This window comes from Cebus imitator, unplaced genomic scaffold (assembly GCF_001604975.1).
Source record: "Cebus imitator isolate Cc_AM_T3 unplaced genomic scaffold, Cebus_imitator-1.0 Scaffold39, whole genome shotgun sequence".
NCBI classification, from domain to species: Eukaryota; Metazoa; Chordata; class Mammalia; order Primates; family Cebidae; genus Cebus; species Cebus imitator.
Window position 1 is genome coordinate 6,720,276 of NW_016107354.1, and position 27,028 is coordinate 6,747,303.

Consider the following 27,028-nt stretch of genomic DNA (forward strand, 5'->3'; position numbering starts at 1 on the left):
AAAAAAAAAAAAAAAAAGGCAAAATCAGGTTGGCATGGTGCCTCATGGCTGTAATCTGAGCATTTAGGGGAGGCTGAGGTGGGAGGATCACTTGAGCCTAGGAGTTTGAGACCAGTCTGGGGAATATAGGGAAAACCTCTCTCTACAAAAGATATAAAAATTGGCCAGGTGTGATGGCATGCCCCGGAAGTTATAGCTACTTGGGAGGCTGAGATGGGAGGATTGCCTTGAGCCTACGAAATTGAGACTGAAGCTGATGGCACTACTGCCCTCCAGCCTGGGCAACAGAGTAGGACCATCTCCCCCACTGCCCAGACTCCTCTAACTTGAGGGAGACCTACACATCTGTTTTCTTTCTTTTTACAGTTTTGCTCTGCTGCCCAGGCTGGAATGCAGTAGTGCGATCTCTAGCTCACTGCAACCTCCACCTCCTGGGTTCAAGTGATTCTTTTGCTTCAGCCTCCCAAGTAGCTGGGATTACAGGTGCCTGTCCCCCTGCCCAGCTAGTTTTGTATTTTTAGTAGAGATGGGCTTCACCATGTTAACCAGGCTGGTCTTGGAACTCCTGGCCTCAAGTGATCTGCCTGTCTTGGCTGGGATTACAGATGCAAGCCACCATGCCCAACATCTTTTTTTTTGGAAATGGGGCTGGGACTCTGTCTCTTTCTTGCCCAGATTGGAGTGCAGGGTCATGATCATGACTCACTACAGCCTTTACCACCCAGGGTTCAAGAAATCCTCCCATCTCATCCTCCCAAGTAGCTGGGACCACAGGCACATGCCACCACACCCAGCTAATTCTTGGTAGAGATGAGGTTTTCCATGTTGCCCAGAATGGTCTCAAACTCTGGGGGTCAAGCAATCCACCCAGCCTCCCAAAGTGCTCAGATCACAGATGTGAGCCAAGACACACGACACCCACATGATCTTTGAAAGCATGCCCCACTTCAGCCTTTTGCATGCAAGCACATTTCTGCACTGCAGTGAATCTATGACTTAGTATGGATGCATACCCATTCACAACCAGTGAAAGGCTGAGTGCCTAAAAAATTGTTTACTGCCTCAGAATATACTTGACAATTGTGCAAATAATAATAGTCTACTCTTGACTGGACGGGGTGGCTCATGCCTGTAATCCCAGCACTTTGGGAGGCTGAGGAGGGCACATCTCCTGAGGTCAAGTTCGAGACCAGCCTGACCAACATGGAAAAACCCCATCTCTACTAAAAACACAAAATTAGCTGGGAATGGAGGCTCATGCCTGTAATCCCAGCTACTCGGGAGGCTGAAGCAGGAGAATCATTTGAACCCAGGAGGCAGAGCTTGTCATGAGCCGAGATTGTGCCATTGAACTCCAGCCTGGGCAACAAGAGTGAAATTCTGCCAAAAAAAGAAAAAAAAAAAAAAGTCTACTCTCCCAAGTTTCCTTAGAGTTGTCATACATAAGCAAATCTGTATGGACTGAGGAGTAACGTGGAAGAGGAGAAGGCTTATGGAAGATAAATCATGTTCTTGCCTCCTGTAGGTAGGTTTCAATTCAGTAGCTGTATAAATGACTCCATGTTAATTTCCCTTCCCATATGCATGCTCATCCAGTGACTTATAAGGTTAGACCAACAGGCTCAGCATGAGGGCCAAGAAACTTGTGTTTCTCCTAAATTCAGCAGCTGATTCTCGTGCATCGAGGCTCTCACTTGGCCACTTTGGGAATGAAGACAAAGGAGTGTGATGGAGTCCATGTGATGGTTGAGTAGATGAGGAAAAGGGTCACATCAGAGACCTCGAGTCAGACTCACGTGATACAGAAAGCCAACAGTATGTATACTCAGAAGCAAAGCAATGCTATGCTTTTTTTTTTTCTGAGACAGTCTCACACTGTCACCCAGGCTGGAGGACAGTGGTATGATCATGGCTCACTGCAGCCTTGACTTCCTGTGCTCACTTGATCTTTCCACCTCAGCCTCCTGAGTAGCTGGGAGCACAGGTACATGCCACCATTTTTTTTTTTCTTTTGTAGAAATGGGATTTCATATGTTGCCCAGGCTGGTCCCAAACTCCTGGGCTCAAATAATACTCCCACCTTGGCTTCCCAAAGTGCTTAGAAAAGCACTCTATATTTCTTCTATTATGTTAACAAACACAAAGAAGGACAATTTAAAAATAGATTACTATACCCAGGAGCATATGTCAGAATTACCTATGGAAGTTTTTAAAAAATCTTTAAGTCTAGGCCCGACGCTTGGAGAAGGCTGCCAATGGAGTCAGGACCTGAGTATTTCTAATAAGCTCTGAGGGCAGCTCTGAGGTTCCCTTCTGGTTGAATCACTGATTTTAGGTTGACTGGGGCACTATGGTTTTTTTGGGCAGTTTTTTGGAGGGTGTGGGAAGCTTTTCTTGCAGATTTACTAGGAGTGGTGAGGAACTTGGCCTCTGGCTTTTTAGGAGTCTGTCTCACATCTTTTTTTTCCCAGCGAAGGATTATTTTCCTTCACTGCCTCTTCTTTGATTTTTGGCTTCTTCCATGGGCCTTTCCCTGGGGTCTCAGACTCTGCAGCTTTTGGGATCTCAGATGCTGGCAAGGCCTTTCTTTTCTTCCCACGAGGTGTGCTGGGAATAGGACTCTTTGTTGGAGACTTCTTTCCTGTGGCATGTTTTTGAATCTCCATATTCTCCTTAGCTGGAGTCTTTCCTATTGGTACCAGCTGTGGAATTTCGTCTTCGGGGTCATGTGCCACTTGAACTTGGGCTTTTCTTTTGCCAGACCTTTTCTTCCCATGCTCTGGGGTCTGCTCCTTCTTCGATTCAGATTTCTCCACTGTAGCGTCCCCACTTTCAGGTGCCACGGTGTCTTTACTAAGGGCTGATGCAGGCTTGTTGATTTTGTTGCTCTCCTTTTGTTTTTCATGATTTCTTTCTCTTCATTTTTTCCTTGCCTCTTTTTTCTTCTTATTAAGCATAGATTTTTTGGTGGCTTTATCCCAATTGCTGACAAATGAGGAAAAGATGGGAAAAGCAGTCGATTTCTCAGTTTTCACAAACAGGAGTTTCAAGCTCTCCCACTTCTCCGGCAATTTTTCTGAAAGTCCTTTGGTGACAGCAACAATGTTTTCAATGATGTGCTCAATCTGCATTCCAATGTGACCGATGCGTATAGCACTGCAAGAACCACTTTTAGAAATGTTTAAGACTGTTCCACCTATACAGTCATTGATCTCTCTTGATAAATTCTTGGACAGAAGGTTTACAGATACCGGAACTTTGTTTCTTTGATAGAATTGTCTCCCAATGAGTGAGGGTAAGAGCCCCCTAATTCTGGCATCAGTAAGGAAGAAGTCAAACGTGCTCTGAAGGCGGAGTATGGCTTCAAAGGATTTATATTCCTTCTTTAGACTTTGGAAGGGGATAATCTGAGAAATGGTTTTAATTCCATGCTTGTTTAAAAGCTTTCTATAGAACTGTTCTGTCTTTTCAGGAGTTGAATTGGGTTCGTCCTTCGTAAATAAACAGATATCTTCTAAATCCGATCGAGTACCATGAGGTAAGGGCAATCTGACCCTCAGTTCTTTACTTGGAATTTTCCATAATACCACCATTAAAAATAAATTTTCATTCTCATTCAAAAGCAACCCATAATCGTTCTTCCTGGACTTGCAATGCGTCAAGAGAGTGTCCAATGCCTTTCTAACCTGCTCTTTGTCCAGCTGTTTCCGTGCTGTCGGGGCAGCTGGAGTTGAGGTGGAGGTTGCAGTCACGGCTGAAGATGACAGCGGCGTGGAGGCCGAGTCCTCCATTTTGCTTTCACCTCGTGAAGGTGTGCGTGCGGAACCCCACTACTTACTTCTGAGGTGCAAGCGTGAGCCAATTTTTTTTTTTTTAATTTAAAAAATAAGAGATGGCTGTTAAATTGTCTTCCTTCTGCAGAAGTTTTTGACAAGCTTGAAAAAAAATCTGACAATTTCTAAACTGACATACAACATGAGGATTTTTCCTCCTTCACTTACTAAAATGCTAAAAGCAAATTTAACTTGATGATTTCAACTACTTAACAATTTTATCTTCTGCAAATCAACCAGATGATATCTAATGTCTTCACACATGATATTTGTTTTGTTTGGAGGTCTTAACTACGCTCCTATGCCTGGTTCAAATATCACTTCCTCCAGGAAGCCTTTCTGGACCCCACCCCTTCCCCCCGCTGTCTCCCGCCCCACTATAGCTACACTCTCTGTTGTGTGTCCACAGCACACAGATCCCTGTTATGGTTACAGACAGCCAATGGGCCTGGGCTGCTAAGTGCTGGCAATTACTTACAAATCCTTCCCTCTCTCTCCATATGTCAAAGAAGCATCCTTTGCTTAATGGGGACAGGGATGCAAATGGAAGAAGTCAGAGGGTTAAATGACTCAAGTGAGAAAAAGAGATGGGCAAGAGAGGGAGGACAGGGCTGTGAGGGGCAAGTGGGAGCAAGAGAGGATGGTACTAGAGTGTCCAACAGAAGAGGCCAGGAGCTGTTACAGCTGCCATGGGGCCAGAGATGTGAAGGAAGATTTTAAGAGCACTTTTGGGATTTCTCCTGTGTGCTATGCAATGTAATGCCCTCCTGTTCTTCCCACAAAGCTTCACCAAAACTTACATTGCTGCTCTGGTATTTTTGGATGCTATGCTAGGTAAGAGACGGGGCTGGGTGACAATGTGACATGTGAGAGATGTGCTATCTTCTTCTCCTGGTAGCTGATGAGTTCCTTGAGGGCAGGAACCACGTTACTTTCCCTTGGTACTTGCTCTTAGCAACTTAGGACATGGCAGGCACTTTGCAGAATAGATGAATGAATGAATGACTGGCAAGGAGAAAAGGAAGGCAAGAGAGACAGGGTCTCTAGCTCTGGGAACTCACAACCTAGCCATGAACAGAGGACCCCAGGCAGATCAATTGACAGTGGGGATTGCAATGAAGGATGGCCTCAGCCTACAGAACCGACAGAGCTTCCTGACTGAACGCAAGTCAGGGAAGGAGGATCTGGTGATAGTGCCGATGTGTCTAACCTGAGTGCCTGGGAGAATGGTGTACCATTACTAAGATCCAGAAAAAGCAGCCTCAGGGAAATGGCGGGCCAGGGTGGTGAGGAGATAATGAGCTGAGTTCGGCTTATTTGGAATTTGAGATGCTAGGTGGATATGTATGCTAGACAAAGGGGAGAAGAAAAGATGAATTTTTTCAGCCAAATAATGACAAAGACTCTTTGACATCAGGAAGGCAAGTGCTGGTGGAGGACTGGCAGGAAGGCTGGATTCATGTGGACGCACCCACACTGTGGCCTGGGCCCCAGGGCAGCCAACAGCACCAGGGGCCAAAGTGGTCAAATGGGTTTTGGGAGAGAAGCTGTAACCATTGAGCAGATAGTCTACTCACAAGAACAAGCAGCAAATAACGCAGTACAGCAGGTAGAATCCAGCTGCCTCAGACAAACTCAGGAACAGAAAGCTTATGTGCCTGTTCCTAGCTTCGTGGGGTCTAGGAAGGGAGAGAACTCAGCCACAGCCATTTCCTCCACCTTCTCACTCCTCAGGGTCCTCACCTGCTTGTGCAGCCAGCCCCTCACCACCACAGGAACGTTGGGGTTCCTCCGAATGGCCTGGTCTCTCTTCCCAAAGCTGTGGACTTTATTGCTGGACTTTATGATCTACAAAAAAGCAGATTGAACTCTAGCAGCAGGGAATTGAAGGTGGCATAAAAAAGCACTTGTATGTTAGGAGGACTGTCGGCTCTCTCTGCCTCACTCTAAACGGCAGCACCCTTTGATCAAAAGAATAGCCAGGAGACAGGGAACAGGCGTGCACATGGTCACAGCATTCTAATTAAAAGGCAAGCCTAAGACCTGGCAAACCTCCCAGCTGGGTCACAGAAAAAAAATTAAAAGAAAATTTTCAGTCAACTTTCAACAGCAGCTGTGGGCTCTCTTATGTTCCATGGCTTTCTGGAGCAAAGCTAATTTTCGGTCACAGCTTTTTGCCAATGTCCAGATATTTACTCCTCCTATCTGGGTTCACCCTTCAGCACTCTCCTCCTCTCTGCAATGCTGGTTCTTTTCCCTGATCCTAGTGTTTGCTACACCTGCAGCACAAAAACTTCTGGGCACCCTTCCTCAGAGCCTCCTGTCTCCAAATCTCTCCAAGCTCTCTTTAACACACAGCTACATGTAAACAGAAACGTGGCCCGCCCAACCATGCAAGGAAAGTGAAGAACATGCTCCAGGAACTAGACATGGGTGCTGGGTCTGGCAGGAATCACCTGCTTTGTTGCACAAGGGGCATACCCCTCTTGGCCGCAATTTCCTGATCTGTCATTTGGGGAGAACACTTCTTATGGGTCTCTGTCACAAAATTATAGTGAACATTAAATGGACTTCTGGTTACAAAGGGGCTTGGCAAAATATAAAAGAGGGGAAGGAAGGAACCAGTGGCCAGGAGCTCACCTTGGGTCCAGGCTTGGCCTCTAGGGTGGAGGCGGTCCCAGCCGTGGATGTTTCACTGACCATGCTGGACGGTCTTTGGTTTCTGTCCTGCTTCGACATATGTGGATTCGGCCTGTGGGGAAATAGGAGATTCCAGTGAGTAAGAGCTGAGCTGCAGAGTAGGAAGCGCAGTAAGAATAGCTCCAGGTAGGAACTGCTTGCTGGGCCTTAGAACAACCCAGCCCTGATGGTTTGGAGGCTGCCTGACTTCAGACTGCAGCCAGAGGGCTGTGATGGCCAGTCTGCCCGTGTGCTTCAGGGAATTAAGAGGATGACAGATGGGCACATCTCCACAGCCTGACACCCCCAAAAAGGAGCACAGACTGTCATCCCTGCTGATGTCTGGAAGTCCGCACACTCACTCTTAATCAGGTGTCTGTGACAACTGCCCCACCTGATGGGCACGCACAGATGCGCCACTCTTCTCAGCATGCAAGAGCAATCCATGCCCTCACACACACCTCCATTTCCCTGGCTCCCAAAAGAAGCTGTTTATAATTAGTAACAAGAAATCACTTGCGCACACAACCACACCCCCAGCTACACACAGAGAATCCCTTGCATAAATGCCAGTGGGGCTTGTCTCCCAAAATAGACTACTCAACAAAGAGTCCTATTCTGGGAACACTCCATTTGCCCCAAAATAGAGCTATCAGAGATATTAACCCTTTGTGCCAAGCCAGGAGAGCAGGAAAAAATGAAGTAAGCCTTGGGACGCAGTAAGAATCTATGGGGCTTCCCCATCAGCATCCCAGAAACATGGAGCTCCCACCAAGAAGCTCCCTGGGAGGGCCAGCTCTCTGGGAGCATCTCAGTGCAACACTCAAGAGCCACTGAAAAGTCCTTCTCACCTGCCTCCACAGAGCCCCAGCATTTGCCAGTCTTTTAAGGCTGTAGGGACAAACGCCTTCACACAAATCCAGTACCTATCTCTGAACAGCTGGATACCTGTTGCCAAGACCCTGCTAAGTCCTTCCTCAAAGTGGAAGTTTCCAAGTTCTGTCCACTGCTCCAAGAGGCAATAGGATCCAGGTCACTGGAGACCAGGCAGACCACAGAGGCTCCTTGCCTGAAGAGTGAAGAAAATCTTTGGAGGCCTGGGCAAGAACCCTAAGGAGATGGAGCTGGAGGATCCAGGCAGGATGCAGCTGACACAGCAGCACTCTGAAAATCCTTCACAGGGCCACTTTTAGAGCGATGCAATAAGGGAAAATCCTAGTTTCCGCCGGGAAAATATGCTGTTTTCTTCTAAGACCCTGCTGCTCAAAAGATAAGCAATCCTTCCTGTGCCCTGAGACAGATCCCAATATTCAACACCACAAGGGAAGTTCTCTGCAGAAGTATCCGTAACTACTGCACTTTCCAAGCAATGCCAGCAGCAGGACCACCGTAGCAGCCACCAGCGTCCCAAAGGACTGGGCCCTGTGGGATGCTTGGCAGCCGGAGATGCAAGTCCTACCAGGCAGAAAGAGCACTGGCTCCTTATCAGCTCAGACACTCACTCCAGATTCCCCGCCCCCGGCCTCCAACCCAGCCAGACTTTTGTTGCTGCTCCCCACTCGGAGGGAGAAATGTCACCATACTTGCTGCTGGCAGAGGCTGTATGCAGCAAGATACTCGCCGATCAGGGGCAGAAAGGGGCTCCCAGAGGCTGCTTTGTCCACCCTCTTTCTCCAGATAGAACTATGTCCAAAATATCCTGGAACCAGGATGGTCTCGCCTGACTTCCGGAGGTTGAGACAAGGAAAAAGAACCCGGGTTGCTTCAGTTATGGTAGCTGTTATCTCTAAGCTGAAATTCAGGACACAAGGTCCAACAATAAAAAAGGTTTGTTTAGGTTTTTTTCTTCCTTTTTTTTTTTTTTGAGATGGAGTTTCACTCTGTTGCCTAGGCTGGAGTGCAATGGCGCAATCTTGGCTCCTGCAACCTCTACCTTCTGGGTTCAAGTGATTCTCCTGCCTCAGCCTCCCAAGTAGTTGGGATTATGAGCACACACCACCACACCCAGATAATTTTGTATTTTTAGTAGAGAAAGAGTTTCACCATGTTGGTCAATTCATACTTGGCAGGCCCTGACCTCGCTCTTTGAAAGGATAAGGCACACATAGCTACTCAGATAATTTTGTATTTTTAGTAGAGAGGGAGTTTCACCATGTTGGTCAGGCTGGTCTCGAACTCCTGACCTCAAGTGATACACCTGCCTTGGCCTCTCAAAGTGCTGGGATTTCTCACAGGCGTGAGCTACCATGCCCAGCCTAAAAATATGGTTTTAAATCATCATCTCACCAGTGCAGTATAAAGCACCTTACAATCTTGACATCTAACTTTAATCACCCCCAAACCCGCGCATTCTAGCCCCACATCTCCCCACCCTAGTTTCTGGGATGCCAGCTGGCTGGGGGATTACTCCCAGCTAGTAACATGGAAAGAAAGATGACTTCCCTGCAGCCTTGGGTAAATGAGGAAAGAGGGTACAACTCCCACCTAGGGAGCCAGGTATAAACAGGTTTTGGCTAGAGAATGACTGGTTATGGTCCCAAGACTGGACATCAGTGAGGGGCAGTGATGGGCAAGGAGTGGGGAAAGAATAGGAAAACACACATGAAGACAACTCGACTCCTTATTTCTACACCACTCAGCCACACCCATAGAAGGCTTATTAGGAGACGTGACTAAAGTCCAAACTATATCTGCCCCAGGGAAGGAACTGTATTGTCTACAAACAAGGAGGATGTCTTCACCAAGGCCCCAGATGAGCAGTGACGGCTCCTAATTCAAGGAATAGACTCAATTCATTCTTGGCAGGTCCTGACCTCACTCTTTGAAAGAACAAGGCACACATAGCTACTCACTTGTCCAAGTAACAAGATCGGCCTTCAGAGGATGCTCCTTTGAAGCTCTCAACGTGGGTCATGATCTCTCAGGTTTTCTAAGGATGACTACGACTTTTAGAAATAACTACAAGTTATCTGGAATTACAACTAGTTAAAAAAAAAATGGTGGTCATGCTTGGGGATACCATTTGGTATCCAAAAGTGCGGATATGAAAAAAGTCTCAAAAACAATTTTCTCACTTGGCTAAAAAACTGGCTCTGATGGAAACTTCTAGTGGTGGTTTACCACAATGGGCAATGAGCAATGGGACATCAACAATGCATGTGTATAGCTTCCTGAAGAAACACCAAAAGGAACGTCCCTCGATTGCATTCTGGTACATTTGCTTCAGCCAGTTACACCCTACAGGCATGTTTCCCATTAAGAGCCTGGTGGGGCACATACTGATTTGTCCTCAACTCCTCAAAATGAGTGTACTCCGCTGAGGAGTCTTATCTAAGAATCGTCTCCACTTCCCAGAGAAGAGCTTGTGCCCCTGAGCTGAGCAACCTTGAAAGGCACTCAGTTCCCAGCAGCATGCCCTCGGGCACACTGAGTCACACAGACCTCTGGGAGAGGAGACCCAAAATCATGCACACGCAGACTACTAATGTCGTCAAATAAAACCTATTAACTTAAAAGCCTGTTTGCCAGGTTTCTGTGTTATCTGAAATCCCAAGTACAGTGAGATGATTTGAACAAAGACTTCCCTCTCCCTGACTTGGGCTACATGAATGCTGATTATTTTGCTGGAGGGATGTGGGCTGAAGATGAAAACAGTGAGCTAGAGTTTGAACGCAACCTCCTCCCATCTGAAATGAACAAAAGAAGTTAGGACTAGACAAAATCAGTCTGGAGAAGCCCAGGTGAAGAGTGACTTGGTTCTCCTCTGAACTTTGTCAAGGATACGTGAAGTGAGCCTGGGCAGGAAGAGAGTTTCTCTGTCCCTATCTATAAAAGGAGTGTTGCTGCTTCCTGCATTTTCAGGACTAAATGCATATGACACTGACAGATGTAGGAAGAAAGAGAGGTTACAGATACAGAAACTGTTGGGTCTGAAATCAGCTGGATTTAGTTAATGGGATTTGGTTACTGGGAACCTCTCAATCCATGGTGTGAGCTGAAGCAGAATGAAGGAATCACAGCAAAATGTCTACGGTGCTGCAATAAGCAGGTCACCAAGACAAGTAACACCAACTCTTCAGGACAGGCACACAAAGTCAAGCAAGCAGAGGGACGAAGCTGTACTTGCTGAGCACCTACTGTATGCCAGGCACTTGGCCTGCATTATCTCACCTAACCCCGCAAAGTCAGTGTTAGTATCTCTATTTATAGAGGAGGAAACCAAGGCTCAGAGAGACGAATAACTTATTCAAGATGGAAACTGGACTCCAAAACCTGGGCTTTGCCACAGAGAGACCACTATGGCAGCTTCCAAGGTCTGAGAGAAGCAGGCTTTTGCTCTTTTCAGCCCTAAGACCAACCCCCAGATCAAGGAAATCCTGGGGTGGGGGAAAGAGCAAGAACACAGAATAAGTGGAGCTCAGCCAAGTGCTGCAGCTTACTGACTCCTCCACAAGTCACATCAGTTCTCTGGACCTTAGTTTCCAGTTTTGAAAAATAAGTAGAAACTACCTCTCATCTCAAAAGGTAGTTGAGTGACTTGAAATGCCACTGAAAACCATAAAGCACCCAAGACATGCAAAGCATCATTTGGAACTGTTACCAGTGAAGATCCCAGAATTTAAATCCCAGCTACACTTTATTTCCAAGGCATATGTCTCCAGAAACCTCAAGGTGCTAAACAATTAACTTCTAAACAGTCATCTCCTATAAACATCCCAATAGTATCTAATCTGAAAAAATATTGTTTAAAGCACAGTAACTCTGTGGCTGGAGGATTAGCTTCCTATTCTTTCCTCAGGAGAACAGTAATGTCAAGAATCATCAAGGGCTGGGAGCAGTGGCTTATGCTTATAAACCTAGCACTTTGGGAGGCTGAGGTAGGAGGATCACCTGAGGCCAGGAGTTCAAGACTAGTCTGGGTAATGTAGCGAGGCTTTGTCTCTACTAAAATTAAATTAAAAAAAAAAAATTAGCTGGGTCAAGTGGCTCATACCTGTAATCTCAGCACTTTGGGAGGCCAAGGTGGGCAGATTGCTTGAGCTCAGGAGTTCAAGACCAGCCTGGGCAACATAATGAGACCCCATTTCTACAGAAAATACAAAAATTAGCTGAGAATGGTGGTGCACACCTGTAGTCCCAGCTACTCAAGAGGCTGAGGCACAAGAATTGCTTGAACCTGGGAGGCAGAGGTTGTAGTGAGCCAAGATCACGCCACTTCACTCCAGCCTTGGCCATGGAGCAAGACTCAGTCTCATTCATTAAATAAATAAGTTGGCCGGGCACAGTGGCTCATGCCTGTAATCCCAGCACTTTGGGAGGCCGATCACAAGGTCAGGAGTTTGAGGCCAGCCTGGACAATATGGCGAAACTCCGTCTCTACTAAAAATACCAAAAAATTAGCCAGGCATGGTGGCACATGCCTGTAATCCCAGCTACTCGAGAGGCTGAGGCAAGAGAATTGCTTGAACCCAGGAGGCAGAGGTTGTAGTGAGCCAAGATTGTGCCACTGCACTCCACCCTGGGTGATAGAGCAAGACTCCATCTCAAAATAAATAAATAAATAAAATCATCAAGGCTATGATGGGAGGTTAGAAGGCTATAAGGAAACACAAATCTGTTACTGAGAACACCTTATTAAATGACACCTTTATCGCATTAATTCCTGGTTGAGTTGGCCCCCAAAGTCATGCTCTGTCCTGAAGGAATCGACACACAGAGAGCGCAACTAAAACTACTGACATAGAGGAAAAGTAAATAAGAAGAAGACACATTCACAAACACCAGCACATTTTTTTAGCAGCTTACACCCATCGGCTAAGGGTTTGGGGAAAGCAATGCACAATGAAAACCAGGAAATAAAAGAAAGCTCTTATCCCAAACAGGCAGACACCTCCACACCCCCTCTTCCCAGAGAAAGAGACACACACAGACAGACCGCCAACGCTCAGTGTAAATTCCCAACACCCTGGGGGAGGCTGACACAGGTTTTCATTCAGCAACTATGGCCTCATTACTCAACTATGGCTTACTGTGTTCCTTCTCCTTCCCCCTCAAGTCCTTTCCTGAACACAGGCTGCAGTTCCTCACCCCACTCTACCCCAGGAGCTAGAAACCAGCCCAAACAGCAGCCCCTCACCTGGCATGAAAATAACCCCATAAGCACTGTGTGCTGCCACCCCCACCTCCCTACACCTGTTCCCCGAATCAGAGTATTGTCCTGAACTTGCTACAAGGCCCTGCTCTGTTGTTGACCCTGGGTCAGCCTCTTCTAACCAGTACCTTTAGTGAGCCCTCTTCTAGCCTATCCGCTCCTCCTAGCTTAACAAGCAGCTACTTCTCTCATTAGACAATGATATTTTTTATTGGAGATCTGAGCACATCCAAGACTAGGGGGAGGTAAAAGAAGAGGACAAGAAGGGAAGTCACAGGAAGAAACAAAATTACTACTTGCAGGAAGCAGCTTCCCTTCTTCACACAGCAAAGCCACCACTGCAGCATTTTTGCCCAGCACAGGCAGAGCTGAAGACATGGTTGCTGTGTGGCAATGTCTGCATCCCCAGTGCCAATGCCCTTAAAAAAAGCAACACACCAAAAGCCCAGCCAACACCCAGGTGTTTGAATGAACTAAAGGCCCCATCACCATCTCTTCCCCTACCTGCTACTGTCACAAACACTGTCTCCTAGTCCAGGGAAGAAAACTGAACAGTCAAGTTTCTGCATCTGCTTGCCAGGTGTTTCCATTTTTCCTCATTTTTCTGCTACCATGGCAACCGAATACAACAGGCAAAGCTAGCCCAAGACTGCCAGCATCTAGAGACAAGGTCCTGGTTGTATCAACTGTAGACAGCAAAGCATTAGCCTCACAGCCGAGGGCTCAGCAGATGAGCAATAGGACAGACTCCTTTGGGAGTTTAGGAACAACTCCCCCTCCAGTGCTCTAAACCTCTCACTGCCGCTTTACCAACTTATAGCTGCAGGAGGAACAGGAAACAGCCATCTCCTAGCAGCAAATGATACCCCGCCCCCAAGCCCATAATCAGCACATGCCATGGAAGAGTCTCACCCTGCAACTGGCAAAATAAACCACCTTTAGCAAAGAGGTCAAAGGTCTGGATGATAATTCTTACCTTTGGCAAGACAGTATCTTTTTTAAGTGGTATCCTCCAAACACCACTCACAACATTCCAGGAAATTCCAACTTGTGTTTCTTTTCCAAATAAGCCAATGAGAAAACTGAAGGCTGCTCAGACTCCAATGAAAACAATAAGCTAAACTCACTGGGATGCTGGGAAAGGCAGGTCAAGCAAGGGCGCCCTCCAGGTTTGGAGCCTCCAAAGCGATCTTGTATGCCTTGCAGCTGGCGTCTCAGCACACGAGTGGGCCTCTGAACTTCCTAAGCACATTCTCTCTTCTCCCAACCTTAGGCCCCACCTCAGCATCAAATGCTTGGCAGAGCCTGTGGATCAGTGTACACAGCCTGCTGTCAGTCAGCTGCCAGCGTCACTGCTCGGGAACGCTTCTCTCCTCTTTCCCGAAAGCTGCAGAGGCGTTTGTCAGTGGCTCCCTGGGCAGCCCAGCACTGAGGAGAAAACACTCCTGTGCATGAGCACCAAACACCAAAACCGCAGTCCTGGAAGTTCTGTGTCAAGGACTACCTCTTTAGGAGGGGCCCTGCATGTGGCTCTTTAACCAGAACGGGTCTGGCTTCAAGCTCACAATTCCAGAAAGTCACTGAGAATCAGGCAAGAGGCTTAGGAGAGGAGCAAAATGATCCAATCACTGGAAATTAGGCCCCAAGATAAAAGGTTTGAGAACATTTTCTGAAGAAAAGACTACCGAGGAGGCTTGGCATCTTTCAAACAAGTGCAAAGTTATTACAGATGAAATTTTATTGCTGCAAATACAATTACAACTAAAATCTGTCTGCAGCAGTAGCCTACTCAATCAGCACACTGAGTATGGACAAGGAAGAGGGTCGTCCACGGAAGACCTCCAAAATGAGAAACAGTATAGCATAGTGTTTAGAAGCACAGCATCTAGGACCAGACTACCTGGATTCAAATCCTGCCTCTACCACTTACTCTCTGTCTGACCGTTGGCAAGACTCTTAATCTCTCTGTGCCTTAGTAGGATAATAATGGTATCTTCCTCACAGAATTGCTGTGAAAATTAAACATATGTAAAGCACTTAGAAAAGAACCTGGTAATAGTAAGGGTGCCAAGTGTTAGCTATAAAAATAATACTAGCAATACTATTAATATTATTCATTTTAAAAGCTCCCAGCTCTTATTCTAGGAGGTAGAATACTTCATTTAATGTTAACAAGGAATTCCTAGATCCTGAAACAAGGGATGCTATAAAGTGTCTGATATGGTTTGGCTGTGTCCCCACCAAAATCTCCTCTTGCATTGTAGCTGCCATAACTCCCACATGTTACGGGAGGGACCCAGTGGAAGGTAACTGAATAATGGTAATAGGTTTTTCCCACGCTGTTCTTGTGATAGTAAGTCTCACAAGATCTGATGGTTTTATAAAGGGGAGTTCCCCTACACACGTTCTCTTGGCTGCAGCCATGTAAGGTGTGATTTTGCTCCTCATTTGCCTTCTGCCATGATTGTAAGGCCTCCCCACCCATGTGGAACTGTGAGTCAATTAAACCTCCTTCCTTTATAAATTACTCGGTCTGATATGTCTTTATTAGCAGCATGAGAACGGACTAATACAGTGTCTTAGAAAATTATAGAGTTGAGTTGAAATTTGCCTGCCTATAGCGTTCACTCATGGATCTGACACCTGCCTTTGCCAGCCTCACGATAAACACACCCCACTTCCATCTGCTGGCCCTTCTTGAAGACTTTTACCACATCCTCCATCTTCTCTCCTGCAGATTAATCACAACAGGTCACAGGATAAGGCTTCTAGAACCCTCACCATAATGGTCCCCCTCCTTGGGGGAATATCAATTGCTCAACACCTCTCTTAAAATTTAGTATCCAGAACATGGTGTTTGCAGCTTGGCATGTCCTTGGTACTCTGTCAATTTGTATTGAATGAATGAATGAAGTGATTCACGGAAGCCATGATATAACGGAACTATTCCTCCCCTTTCTTTATGCATTGTAATTTTAATACAGCCTGAGCTTGTATTAGCTCTCCCATGAGGTATTTTCACATACCTGCTGTTTGGGGGTGGGGGGTAAAGGAATGTCTCCTGGGGGAACAAAGCTACAGAACTCATTGACTGATGCCCACTCCCCTCAAGGGGTATAACAAAAAACTGAGTAGCATAACAGAAAAGGTCAAATGAGAAAATGAGCACTCTAGGCCAGGTGGGTGGCTCACACCTGTAATCCCAGCACTTTGGGAGGCTGGGACAGACAGATTGCTTGAGGCTAGAAGTTCAAGACCAGCCTGGGCAACATAGTGAAACCTGTCTCTACTAAAAATACAAAAATTAGCCAGGCATGGTGGCACACACCTGTAATCCAAGCTACTCAGGAGGCTGAGGCAGGAGAATCACTTGAACCCAGGAGGTAGAGGTTGCAGTGAGCCGAGATCACACCACTGCACTCCAGTCTAAGCAACACAGGGAGACTCCATCTCGAAAGGAAAGAAAAGAAGAAATGAAAAGAGAAAAGAAGGAAGGATGGACTCCACACAGCAAAATCAGCTTGTAAGTGAGACTCAAAAGGTCCTGTCTCCCTTGACAAATCTGGATTGTGGTTTATTAAGGGTAACAATTAGTGCTGTCCAACAAATACTTCTGATTCTCTTCCCAGGTACATAATAAATATGTGCTTCCCTGCCTCCTTTGAAGTTTGAAGTGGTCCTGTGATTTGCTTTATAGCTGAAGAAATGTGAGTGCAAGAGCCAGTGCCCAACTGACAAGTTCTCTTACAGAAATGAAGCTGTCCTCAGTAAAGAGGGCAGAGCAGGCCAGGCGCAGTGGCTTATGTCTGTAATCCCAGCACTTTGGGAGGCCAAGGAGAGTGGATCACCTGAGGTCAGGAGACCATCCTGGCCAACATGGTGAAACCAGTCTCTACTAAAAATACAAAAATTAGCTGGGTATCGTAGCGAGCACCTGTAATCCCAGCTACTTGTGAGGCTGAGGCAGGAGACTTGCCTGAAACCAGGAAGCAGAGGTTGCAGTGAGCCAAGATTGCACCATTGCACTCCACCCTGGGTGACAAGAGTGAAACTCTGCCTCGAAAAAAAAAAAAAAAAAGACAGCAGAGTCCATCAGGTGACCTACGATGGACATGAAAAGAATGTGAGAAACTAGCCTTTGTTTGTTGTTGTTACCACAGCAGACCCTAGCCAATCTCGCCTGATTCTGTATGGCTGACACAGGAACTAGAACACTCAGAGCTCATGTCCTCTGGCCCCATCAGGTCACAGCTTTCACATTATTTCTCTTCTTTATGCCTCTGACCTGTAAAATGAGAAACCATCTCTTGGACGTGTGCGCATGGGTTATTCCAAGCAGCTCAGGCAAGTCCTACTTGCCAACAATGGGGAGCTGTATCTGTTCACACCAATAATCTCCTAGGAGAAGTCACCATGGAGATGGATTTTTAAAAAATTCTTTTTCTCTTATTCCTACAGAGAACAAAACTCAAGATTATATGACAAAAATCTACCTAAGATTGTCACTGTAGCCCTGAGAATGATGGATGGACACTTGGGAGGTGAAGTGGGAAGACACCTGGAGGTGAAGAGAAAACTTGGGAGTCATTTAGAAGGTATGAAAAGAGCAAATTGCCTAAATCAGTGGCTCTCAAATTTTTACCTGCATCAGAATCACCTGGAAGTCTTGTGAAAACACAGATTGCTGGGCCCTACCTCTAGAGTCTCTGATTCAGTAGGTCTGGGGTGGGGCCAAGAATTTGCATTTCCTTCACCTTCTCAGGTGATACTGATTCAGAGACCACACTTTGAGAACCACTGCTCCAGAAGAATTCACTACAGGAAACTGGGATGGAGGCTGTGTCAAGAGGAATCAATGTGGTTACAACTTCCAGTGCTTGGCCTTAGCAGATTCTCTTTGGAGAAGAAAAAGAAAGGAGCCAGTTTTCCTTTTTCTACTAGAGACATTAGTCTGAGATATAACACACTACACAATAAAATTAAGCTCCTCTAAGGAAACAAAACGAGAATCTCATTCATTTGCATAATTAAAAAAAAAAACTTTCAGTGAGGAGAAATCACGCCTCACTCACCCTCCAGAGCTTCCCTAGGAGGTAAATGTTAAGTATATTTCATTTAGGAGGAAGCAATTTAGGTAATTGGCTGCAACCCCCCTTCAACCTTATCTACACACTCCCCTTCGCAAACCTCTACAGCAAGTCAGACTTTTTACCCTTTGACCCCACCAAGGTCACACTCCCCTCAGCTGTGAACGAAACCTACACACATGCACATGCATACACTTATCTTCCCTTATGTAAATCTTCCCTCTTCCTCCAGTTTAGGGCCAGAGGCTACAAGAAAGCCTTTCCCCTCTTTCATCCCTATCACAGTCAATCAATCAACAAATCCTGTTCATTTACTTTCCAAGTACCTCCAGAATCCATCCAGTGCTCATTTTCCACTTTCCCTCAACTGGTGTAGATTCCCCCATGCTCTGCCCCCTTTCCTCTCTAGGTCTTTGCCCAGGTTGTTCATCTTGACTAGACAGATCTCAATTTAAACTACATCCCTTCCCAGATGAGGAGGCCTTCTGTGGCCCTAAGCCAGGTTGGAGTCCCCATTTATCAACCCCCATTGAACCCTATGTTTCCTCTATCATGAACACTTTTCACATTTGTGATCTCTTATTATCACAGCAGACCCGAGCCTATCCTGACTGATTCTGGATGACTGACACAGGAATTAGAACACTCAGAATTCATGTCCTCTGGAAACATCAGATCATAGCTTTCACATTATTTCTCTTCTCCATGCCTCTAATCTGTAAAATGAGAAACTATCCTTTGAGGGGCATGCACACATTATTCCGAGCAGCTCAGGTGAATCCCACCTGCCAACAGTGAGGAGATGTATCTATTCACACTAATAAAAGCAGGCATCTTCCCTACTCAACGGTAAGCTCCTCACCACCAGGATCACATCTGTGTTGCTTGCTGCTGTACCTATAGAGTCCAGCACAGCCCCAGACACAATGTAGGCACACACTCAGTATTTAATAAATGCAGGAATCATCCGGTCAGTCCATAGGAATCTTCCTTTCTGAATGCCTACAGTGTATTCTGCCTGCTGCAAGTAATGTGTGGCCAATCAGTGCCACCCACCACCTGAGACAAGCAGGTCCCCATGACAGCCAGGAGATGAGATCTAGAGGGAAAAAGTAAGCCTTGAAAAGACGGTGCATCTTTTCCTTGGACGCTGGATGGAATTGAAATTAACTGCAGAGATGTTTTGGTAGAAGGAAAGAGGCTACCTTCTGAGGAATGGTCAGGAGACAAAGTTTTCTGTTAAGAATGAGAGGAAAAGGAATTGTGTGTGACAAGTGTTTTGTAATGGTAGGTCTGCATTTTCTTGCAGCTCTTATGGAAGTTGGTAACTTCCCAAGCTAAAGGTTCTAATGGATTCTCCATCCAGACTTAATAACGACAAGCACCCGTGTCTCTGGGATGCCTGAGGACTGAACCCAGTAACCTCCCAAGAGCTCAGGATTCTATAAACAAATTCATTCTGAGCTGGAATTTGGGGAATCCACATCCTGGCTCTCTTCAAACAGGAGTTCTTTCTCAATCTAGGAGACAAGACAATCTTTACCTTCCACTCACTCTCTCTACTAGTATTAATGCTTCCAAAGTCAAGACTCCCAATCCCAGCCCCTGACTGTCATCTCCCATGGACCGCCAGCATAAAAATAATTTAGGAAGTGGCCTCTGACTATGATAGGAGTTGGACTTGATGAAGGGAGCACCACGCAAAGGCAGCACAGGCCTTGAAGCCTGGCTAACCTGGGACAGCATCTTGGCTCTCCTAGCTGTGTGTCTCTGGGCACTTCTTTGGGACTCAGCATCTTCATCTCTAAAATGGCAATGACACTCTCTCTCTCAGGATTATCCTATTAAATGAGATATGCATGTAAAGCCTCCATCACAGAGCAAATGTGCAAGGATGTCAGTTTCACCATAATTATAGCTTTCTAGCTTTAAACGTACTGTGGGATAATGATTCTAAGCTGAAAACACTATAGAGATGAAATGATATGTTTGGAATTTGCTTTAAAATAATCTAGGCGATGAGGGAGAGGGGATAGATGAAATAAAATTAGCCATGTTTTGGAAATTGTTGAAGATGGGCAGTGAGAATACTGAATTGGCCATATCTCTCTCTTTTGTCTGTGTTAATTTTCTTTCCATAATAAAAAGTTTAAAGGTGGAAGTACTGAGGGAGGGAAATGCTGTAAAATATAAATACTGAGAGTTTATTTTAAGATCATATTTGATCTAAGTGACTAAACAGAGGAAAAATGATTCGAAGAAGAAAAAAACCTTTAAAGCTAACATCTACCTGTTGTCTTCTGAAAGACAAATGTTTTCTTCAAATAGAACTGTCTCGAATGAACGGAAGGGGGCAAAGCCACCTGTGCACATTTCTTGCCTTCCTTTTTTGGGAAAACACATCCTGCTTGGGCTGTACGTGTATTTTAAGTAGATAAGCCCTGGGTGTTAGAATCCACCCGTGAGCACCCTGAGAGCCCTGCGGAAACCAAGCTGAGGAGCAGGAAACTTCCCATTTTAGGAAAAGAGAACAGAAAGAACTCGGAATGTCCAGGGACAATGGGGATTACCAGCTCTCCTCTTTGGACTTTGGACTTTTATTTGAAGCTTCCCTGGGAGGCTGGTTTAGCTCAGTCTGAGGCTACACACTCCCTCTCTCCACCTATCCACTCCTCTCCCCACGCACACTATATACACACATTTTTTAAGAGATGGGGTCCAGGGCAGGATGTGGTGGCTCACGCCTGTAATCCCAGCACTTTAGGAGGCCAAGGCAGGAGGGTTGTTTCAGCCCAGGAGTTTGAGACCAACTTGGGCAACATGGCAAAACCCATCTCTACAAAAAATACAAAAATCAGCTGGGTATGGTGGTACATTCCTGTAGTCCCAGCAACTTGGGTGGCTGAGGCAGGAGGATTGCTTGAACCCAGGGTGGTCAAGGCTGCAAGGAGCCAATATCATGCCACGGCACACCAGCCTGGGTGACAAAGCAAGACCCTGTCTTTAAAAAACAAAAGGAAGAAAAAAAAGATATGGGGTCTTATTAGACTCGAACCCCTGGGCTCAAGTTCATCCTCCCAACTCAGTCTCCCAAGTATCTGGTACTACAGATGTGTGCCAGCTATATTTTCACCCAGATGAGTGGGTCCTCTCTGAACAGAACTAACGTGCCAGAAGATGTATCAGGAGAAAGGGTTCATTCAGGGGAAAAGGAACTTTTAAGAAGCTCTGACAATACCCATCACAGCACATCCCTGTACCATCTCTCCTTTTCCATCTCTTGTCGCTGAGAGAAGTCTGGACATTGAAAAATAAAATTCTTCTCATATTCCTCTTTGAATCAGCCAATCCACTCACTCCAAGCCCCTCTGTCTCAGAGAGAAAACAATCCAGGCAAGTTTTGTTTTCAGCAAATGCCTTTAGTCTCCCATACTCTGCCCAGATAAGGAGAGCACATAAAAATACTTACTCTTCTTGAAGAATGAATTCACTATTTTCTGGAGAAAACTGCCCCGTCACAGGATGCCTGAACGCTGTGGTCTGCTGGTTATGGCTAAAGAGAAAGAGAAATGATGGATGAGAAGTCGTGTGAATGGAAGGATTACAGATACCACAGGTCAGGCAGCAATGTCTGGTGACCCTGGTCATCAAAGACAGGGGAGAAACATGGGCCTCTCAGACACACTTAGTCCGTCCGAACCCTGCTACACTAAAAAAAAAACCCCAAGAATTTCCAACTCAGGTGCCAGAGCCCACCTACGAGACAGGGAGACTTCTAAGGAAGCCTTGGCTCCAAGAGAATACTGCATCTTGGAGAGACGCTCCATCAAGTACTTACACCAGCAAACTGAGACGCTGAACAAAAAGACACTTTAAGACAGTTTGTGCTAAAACAAGAATGAAGGAAAGCAGATGACACTTCCGACAGTTTCCAAAAACCATGAACCAAGTGAAAGAATTCTAAGAATTAACCACCCACCCAAAAAAATCTATCTTCTGAAAATTCTTCTGCCTACTACAAAATGTCTTCACTTCAGTGATGGGATATAAATGGATGGGCATGTCTCTGCAACATGACCGGCACAATTTCAGCACAGTGGAGTTTCTATCACCCTTTTGAAGTTAGGAAGGATCAGCTTCCACACCAAGCTGACAGACACAAACAAAGCGTGTAGGTGTTTTGTGCGACGACAAAGGCGGCTTGGTTCTTTGAAAGGGAGGAGGAGCTGGCTCTAGAGACTGCTGCTTTGCTCCACAAATAAACTAAACTAACCCTCTTCTTTTTCAAACAAAATATGATGTATTTAAATTTATTTCAAAATCATAGTAATTGTAGCCTTTTTTTTTTTTTAAAGACAGAGTCTCACTCTGTTACCCAGGCTGGAGTGTAGTAGTGTGATCTCAGCTCATAACAACCTCCGCCTTCTGGGTTCAGGCGATTCTCTTGCCTCAGCCTCCCAAGTAGCTGAGATTACAGGTACATACAACCACACCTGGCTAATTTTTGTATTTTTAGTAGAGACAGGTTTCCCCATGTTGGCCAGGCTGGCCTCAAACCCCTGACCTCAAGTGATCCACCCACCTCGGCCTCCCAAAGTGCTGGGATTATAGGCATGAGCCACCGTGCTGGCCTGCAGACATTTTTTAAAATGTAGAAAGTAAAATGTCACCCATGACCTCACTATGTGGAGATATCCCTGGGTATTTCCTCCTTCCAAGTTTTAAGTTTTCTTCTACTTAAAAAGAATCACTTCGGGCTACTGAGACTGAGTTCACCGTATATAAAAATCTATGTCCTGCTTTTTCACATCCTATTAACATAGAAAAAGTCCTATATCATTAAGACTCCTTTATTTGAAATAGCGGAATAATAGTCTTATTATATGAATATTTAAAAAAAATTTTTTTGACAGGGTTCTGCTCTGTTGCCCAGGTGGGAGTGCAGTGGGGTGATCATGGCTTGCTACAGGCTCAAACTCCTGGGTTCAAGTAATCCTCCCACCTCAGCCTCCTGAGTGGCTGGGACTACAGCTACATGCCACCATGCACAGCTAATTTTTTGGTTTTTTTGTAGAGATGAGATCTCACTATGTTGCATAGGCTGGTCTCAACCCTAGGCTCAAGTGACACACTAGCCTTGTCTCCCAAAGTGTTGGGTTTATGCCTGGCCAAATGCAAAAAAAATTTTTTCATATACCCACTCAAAAAATTGTCTACTCGGCACCCATGTGCTAGGCGCTCCTTTAGGTACTGGGGATAAAAGGTAAACAAAAAAAGTGCTTATCCCATGGTATTGACATTCTAGAAAGATTTATACTCTTCTACTGCTAGATATTTTAGGTGTCTCCTCCACCATTATAATCTATATCTCTTTCAGTGTAATTTGAATTTTGCAATTCAAATTTTTCCTTAGGTTAAAGTCTCAAAGGAAAAATTACCAAATCAAAGGGCATGGTCATTTTTTTAAGGTCCCTAAAACAGACGGTTAAAATGCTTTCAGAGTCAATAGATCACCTCAGTTTGGTAGTGTTAAAATAGTAGCCCCATCTCCGTATTGAACACTAAGCCTCCCTAGAAATTACTATGTCTAAGTCAGCATAGCATGAAGGTTAAAAAAGAAAAACTCTCTAGGCCTACAAAGTTTTTTGTTTTTTTTTTGTTTTTTTAATCCACCCTAATGCCTGGTCAGAGCCTCCCATCTTCAGGTGTCTGGGGTAACCTGGGCAGTGAGGGTTAGAGCAGTCTGAACCCTAACAAGCCAAATGAGAAGCAGGCCATGAGGCAAGGCTATTCCCTAGTCCTGCAACTATGCACTGTGCCACCATACCATCACCCTTCCCAACCACAGCCAGCCCCTGAATTCCCTGGTCCTGGTCCCAGGCAAGCCTGTGGAATTCTATGACTTCCTCTGGCAGCCAGCAGACTAGTCTTCCCAAAAAGGCAGAGTTAAGGCTGAGCATCTAAGATAAGGACAAGAAGCAGGCCTTCTTAACGCCTGTTTTAAAACTCCTTGTACCATGTTCAAGAGTTAGGCTTTATTTACACCTAGCTTTTTCTTTTTTCTTTTGAGATGGAGTCTTGCTCTGTTGCCCCGGCTGGAGTGCAATGGCGTGATCTTGGCTCACTACAACCTCTGCCTCCTCGGCTCAAGTGATTCTCCTGCCTCAGCCTCCCAAGTAGGTGGGATTACAGGCATGTGCCACCATACCTGGCTAATTTTTGTATTTTTAGTAGAGACAGGGTTTTACCATATTAGCCAGGCTGCTCTCCATCTCCTGACCTAAGGTGATCCACCCACCTCGGTCTCCGAAAGTGCTGGTATTACAGGTATGAGCCATTGCTCCCTGTCCAGCTTTTTCTAGAAACTCATCTCCACTTGCCAGAGAATCTGAAAATGCAAACTCTAAATCTAAACCTGCCTCATTTCCACCTGGAGGAAAAAAAAAAAAAAAACTCTGCTCATAATGGGAATAACAATAAAGCATTAGCACCACTATCCATCATTATCCCTAAAAGGCTTTGCAGTTTACAAAGCACTTTCTTACACATCTGGGGTATTAACACCATCCACCTTCATTTTATGAATGAGGAAATATGGCTCAGAAGTGAATGAGGGGTTGCCTTGTACAAGATAACTTAGTCAATAAATTATAAGACTGGGACATGGGGCAGGTGTAGTGGCTCACAGCTGTAATCCTAGCACTTCCAGAGGCTGGGGCAGGTGAATCACTTAAGCCCAGGAGAAAAGAGATGAACCAAAGTAATGCCTTCCGAATACTGAGGTCTTAAAATTTCCATTTTTTTTTTTTTTTTTTTAGACAGTGTCTCACTTTGTCACCCAGGCTGGAGTGCAGTGGAACGATCTCAGCTCATTGCATTTTCAACCTCATGGGTTTTAGTGACATTCCTGCCTCAGTCCTCCAAGTAGCTGGGACCTACAGGAGCACATCACCATGCCTGGCTAATTTTTTTATTTTTAGTAGAGATGGGGTTTCACCATGTTGCCCAGTCTCGATCTCCTGAGCTCAAGCAATCTGCCCTCTTTGGCCTCCCAAAGTGCTAGGATTACAGGCGTGAGCCACCATGCCTGGCCAAAATTTCATCATTTTTGATCAAACACACTCAGTTTGCTAAGGGAAGGTCCCCGGTTGATTCCATTCAATATTCGCAAATACCTAAAAGAGCTGGTTAGGTATTACTACACCAGGTCCCAAATGGGGAAAGTAAGACCCCCAAAGAATGGAGATTTACCTACAACAGCAGTCAGCTCCTGTGTTCCCCGCACACACCATCCTTTTGATCTCTTTCCAATACTCCAGACTCACCCTTGTCAAACAAAGGCTGCCTATTAAACACTGGCTCCCTAAAATCCATTTGGTGATTGCAAAGTCCTCTGGCTTTATTTGCTGTCCCTTGCTTCCCATCACAAAAGCCCTCAGTCAGTTCCATTTCCTGATTCTAACACCCATGAAGAGTCCCATGTCCTATCACTATGTCCCAACAAGCATTTAACAGGCACAGACACATCCCTGAAATACCTGCTCTTAAACCTGAATTGCTACCTTGCTCTATGGTAGTACACAGACGGCTTGGCTGGGAGCCAAGTGGCTGGTTTCAAGGGAGCACAAAAACTCTCCCTGTTCCACACAAGGGCTTCTGTTTCTCTTCAGGACACTGAGAAGTAATTTGGCAAATGAGGTAAACGCAATCTAGCCTCTCAAATCATCCTCTTCCTCCTAGAAGCAGCCCCTCAAAGTTGAATGGCAGCCAGTCTCACTTAAGAAAGGACCAGGGAACATGGATAGAACAGGGCAGGGAAGGATAACACCTGTGAAAGCAAGCTATGGGTAACCATCCACGTAAATAAGCACATCTTCACAAGCCCTGGGCCAGGAAGGACTTGGGTTAGGCCCTAAAGAAGTCTGACAGCAAACACAAGAGACTTGATAAGAGAATAAAGTGAGGGCCATGGAGACCTGGAGACTGATTTGAGCTCAATGTGAGGTGGAGCCGACATACAACGACAGGGCTAGTCAAAATGTAAATACATCCTATAGTTTCTTGCAACATTTTTCTAAGATTAATTTTCTATTCATATGGATTTTGATTATAATATGAGTAGTGACTATTGTTGGTTAAACATAAGGGTTCCAATTACTTAGCACAGCAATTTTTTGGCATGGCAAGACGTTCTGGTGTTATGTGAGTGATGCTCAGCAGTGGGGGTCAGAGCACACTGATAAATCTGGTTTTCTGACAGTAGTGGTATTGGTATGCTGAAAGTGTGACAAATCTGCTCAGTCAGCACTAGCTCTTATCTGGCCCGTGCTATAAGGAGGAGAAGAAACAGCTTAAAATGTAAGAAAAATATCTGGCCTAAAAGCCTGAGGAGGGAGTCTATTAAAAATCTTCTCATTGGTATGCTCAGCAGTATCTGCCTCACTGGACCTTCTGGTTCCTCAACGTGGCTCCCAGAACACTGTAAAAGCGTTACCCTGCAGCCCTGAAGCCACATTCAGCACTGCCCCCAGGCTTGTACAGCCACTTACTATCTTTGTTTTAAATACCAGTGTCTGGAGAAAACCAAGGACTCTGGATAACCTAATAATGCTCCTAGTTAGGTCTCAAAACTGGAAATTGAAACTCTGAGAATACAAGAAATTGCCTCTTCTTTATCTTCAGCTCTGATTTGGGCCCCACAGTAAAGAGTTGCCCATCAAGATTTGAAATTGCATCTCTACCTTTCCTCAATTGGAGCTTAACACTTTTACAAAATCGCTCATTTAATGCAAAACATCATCATTAACGTGGCGCTTCTAAGGGGATTGAAAATCTTACTGAAATTGTCTTTCGAGTTTGCACTATTATGACAATATCAAGATTTACAACAGCTCACTGCACATGGGCATTCCTCTGGCAGGCCCTTCTTCCAGAATCAGGCGTGGATGAGCCAATGCAGGGTCCCCATCCCCTCTTTAAGTAGAAGCTATCAACACAGCACTAATCAGACTCCTTCAACATCTGCCCTAAGCAACAAGTCAGCCCAGAGCCCTAGGGTCAGAAGATCTGTGTTCAAACCAGATAAGCCACCTCACCTCTCTGAGGCTCAATTCTTCCATTTGCAAACAGGGGATAAAAATTTTCCTCTAAAAGATTGCTGTAGGCCGGGCGCGGTGGCTCAAGCCTGTAATCCCAGCACTTTGGGAGGCCAAGGCGGGTGGATCACGAGGTCAAGAGATCGAGACCATCCTGGTCAACATGGTGAAACCCTGTCTCTA

The 27,028-nt window shown here is 45.5% G+C and overlaps 2 protein-coding genes across 9 annotated transcripts in view; both read right to left on the reverse strand.

Annotated features, from left to right (window-relative positions):
* Positions 1-27,028, reverse strand: part of PLEKHA7 (pleckstrin homology domain containing A7) — a 241,056-nt gene that overhangs the window by 77,757 nt on the left and 136,271 nt on the right. For 7 of the 8 annotated variants that reach the window (XM_037737514.1, XM_037737513.1, XM_017525636.2 and 4 more), the window contains exons 4-6: positions 21,220-21,303; positions 6,474-6,585; positions 5,577-5,681 (exon numbers count right to left, since the gene is read on the reverse strand). In XM_037737514.1, the coding sequence (XP_037593442.1) occupies positions 5,577-5,681; positions 6,474-6,585; positions 21,220-21,303 (301 nt within the window). Of the gene's footprint in view, positions 1-5,576; positions 5,682-6,473; positions 6,586-13,639; positions 13,719-21,219; positions 21,304-27,028 lie in introns of those variants that run through there. The other variant, XM_037737515.1, reaches the window with a different exon arrangement.
* On the reverse strand, positions 2,182-3,853 carry LOC108302178 (ribosomal L1 domain-containing protein 1-like). The gene is given in 3 exon segments (XM_037737517.1): positions 2,182-2,376; positions 2,378-2,464; positions 2,466-3,853. Coding segments are annotated over 3 exon segments (1,458 nt in total). The 5' UTR covers positions 3,792-3,853; the 3' UTR covers positions 2,182-2,331.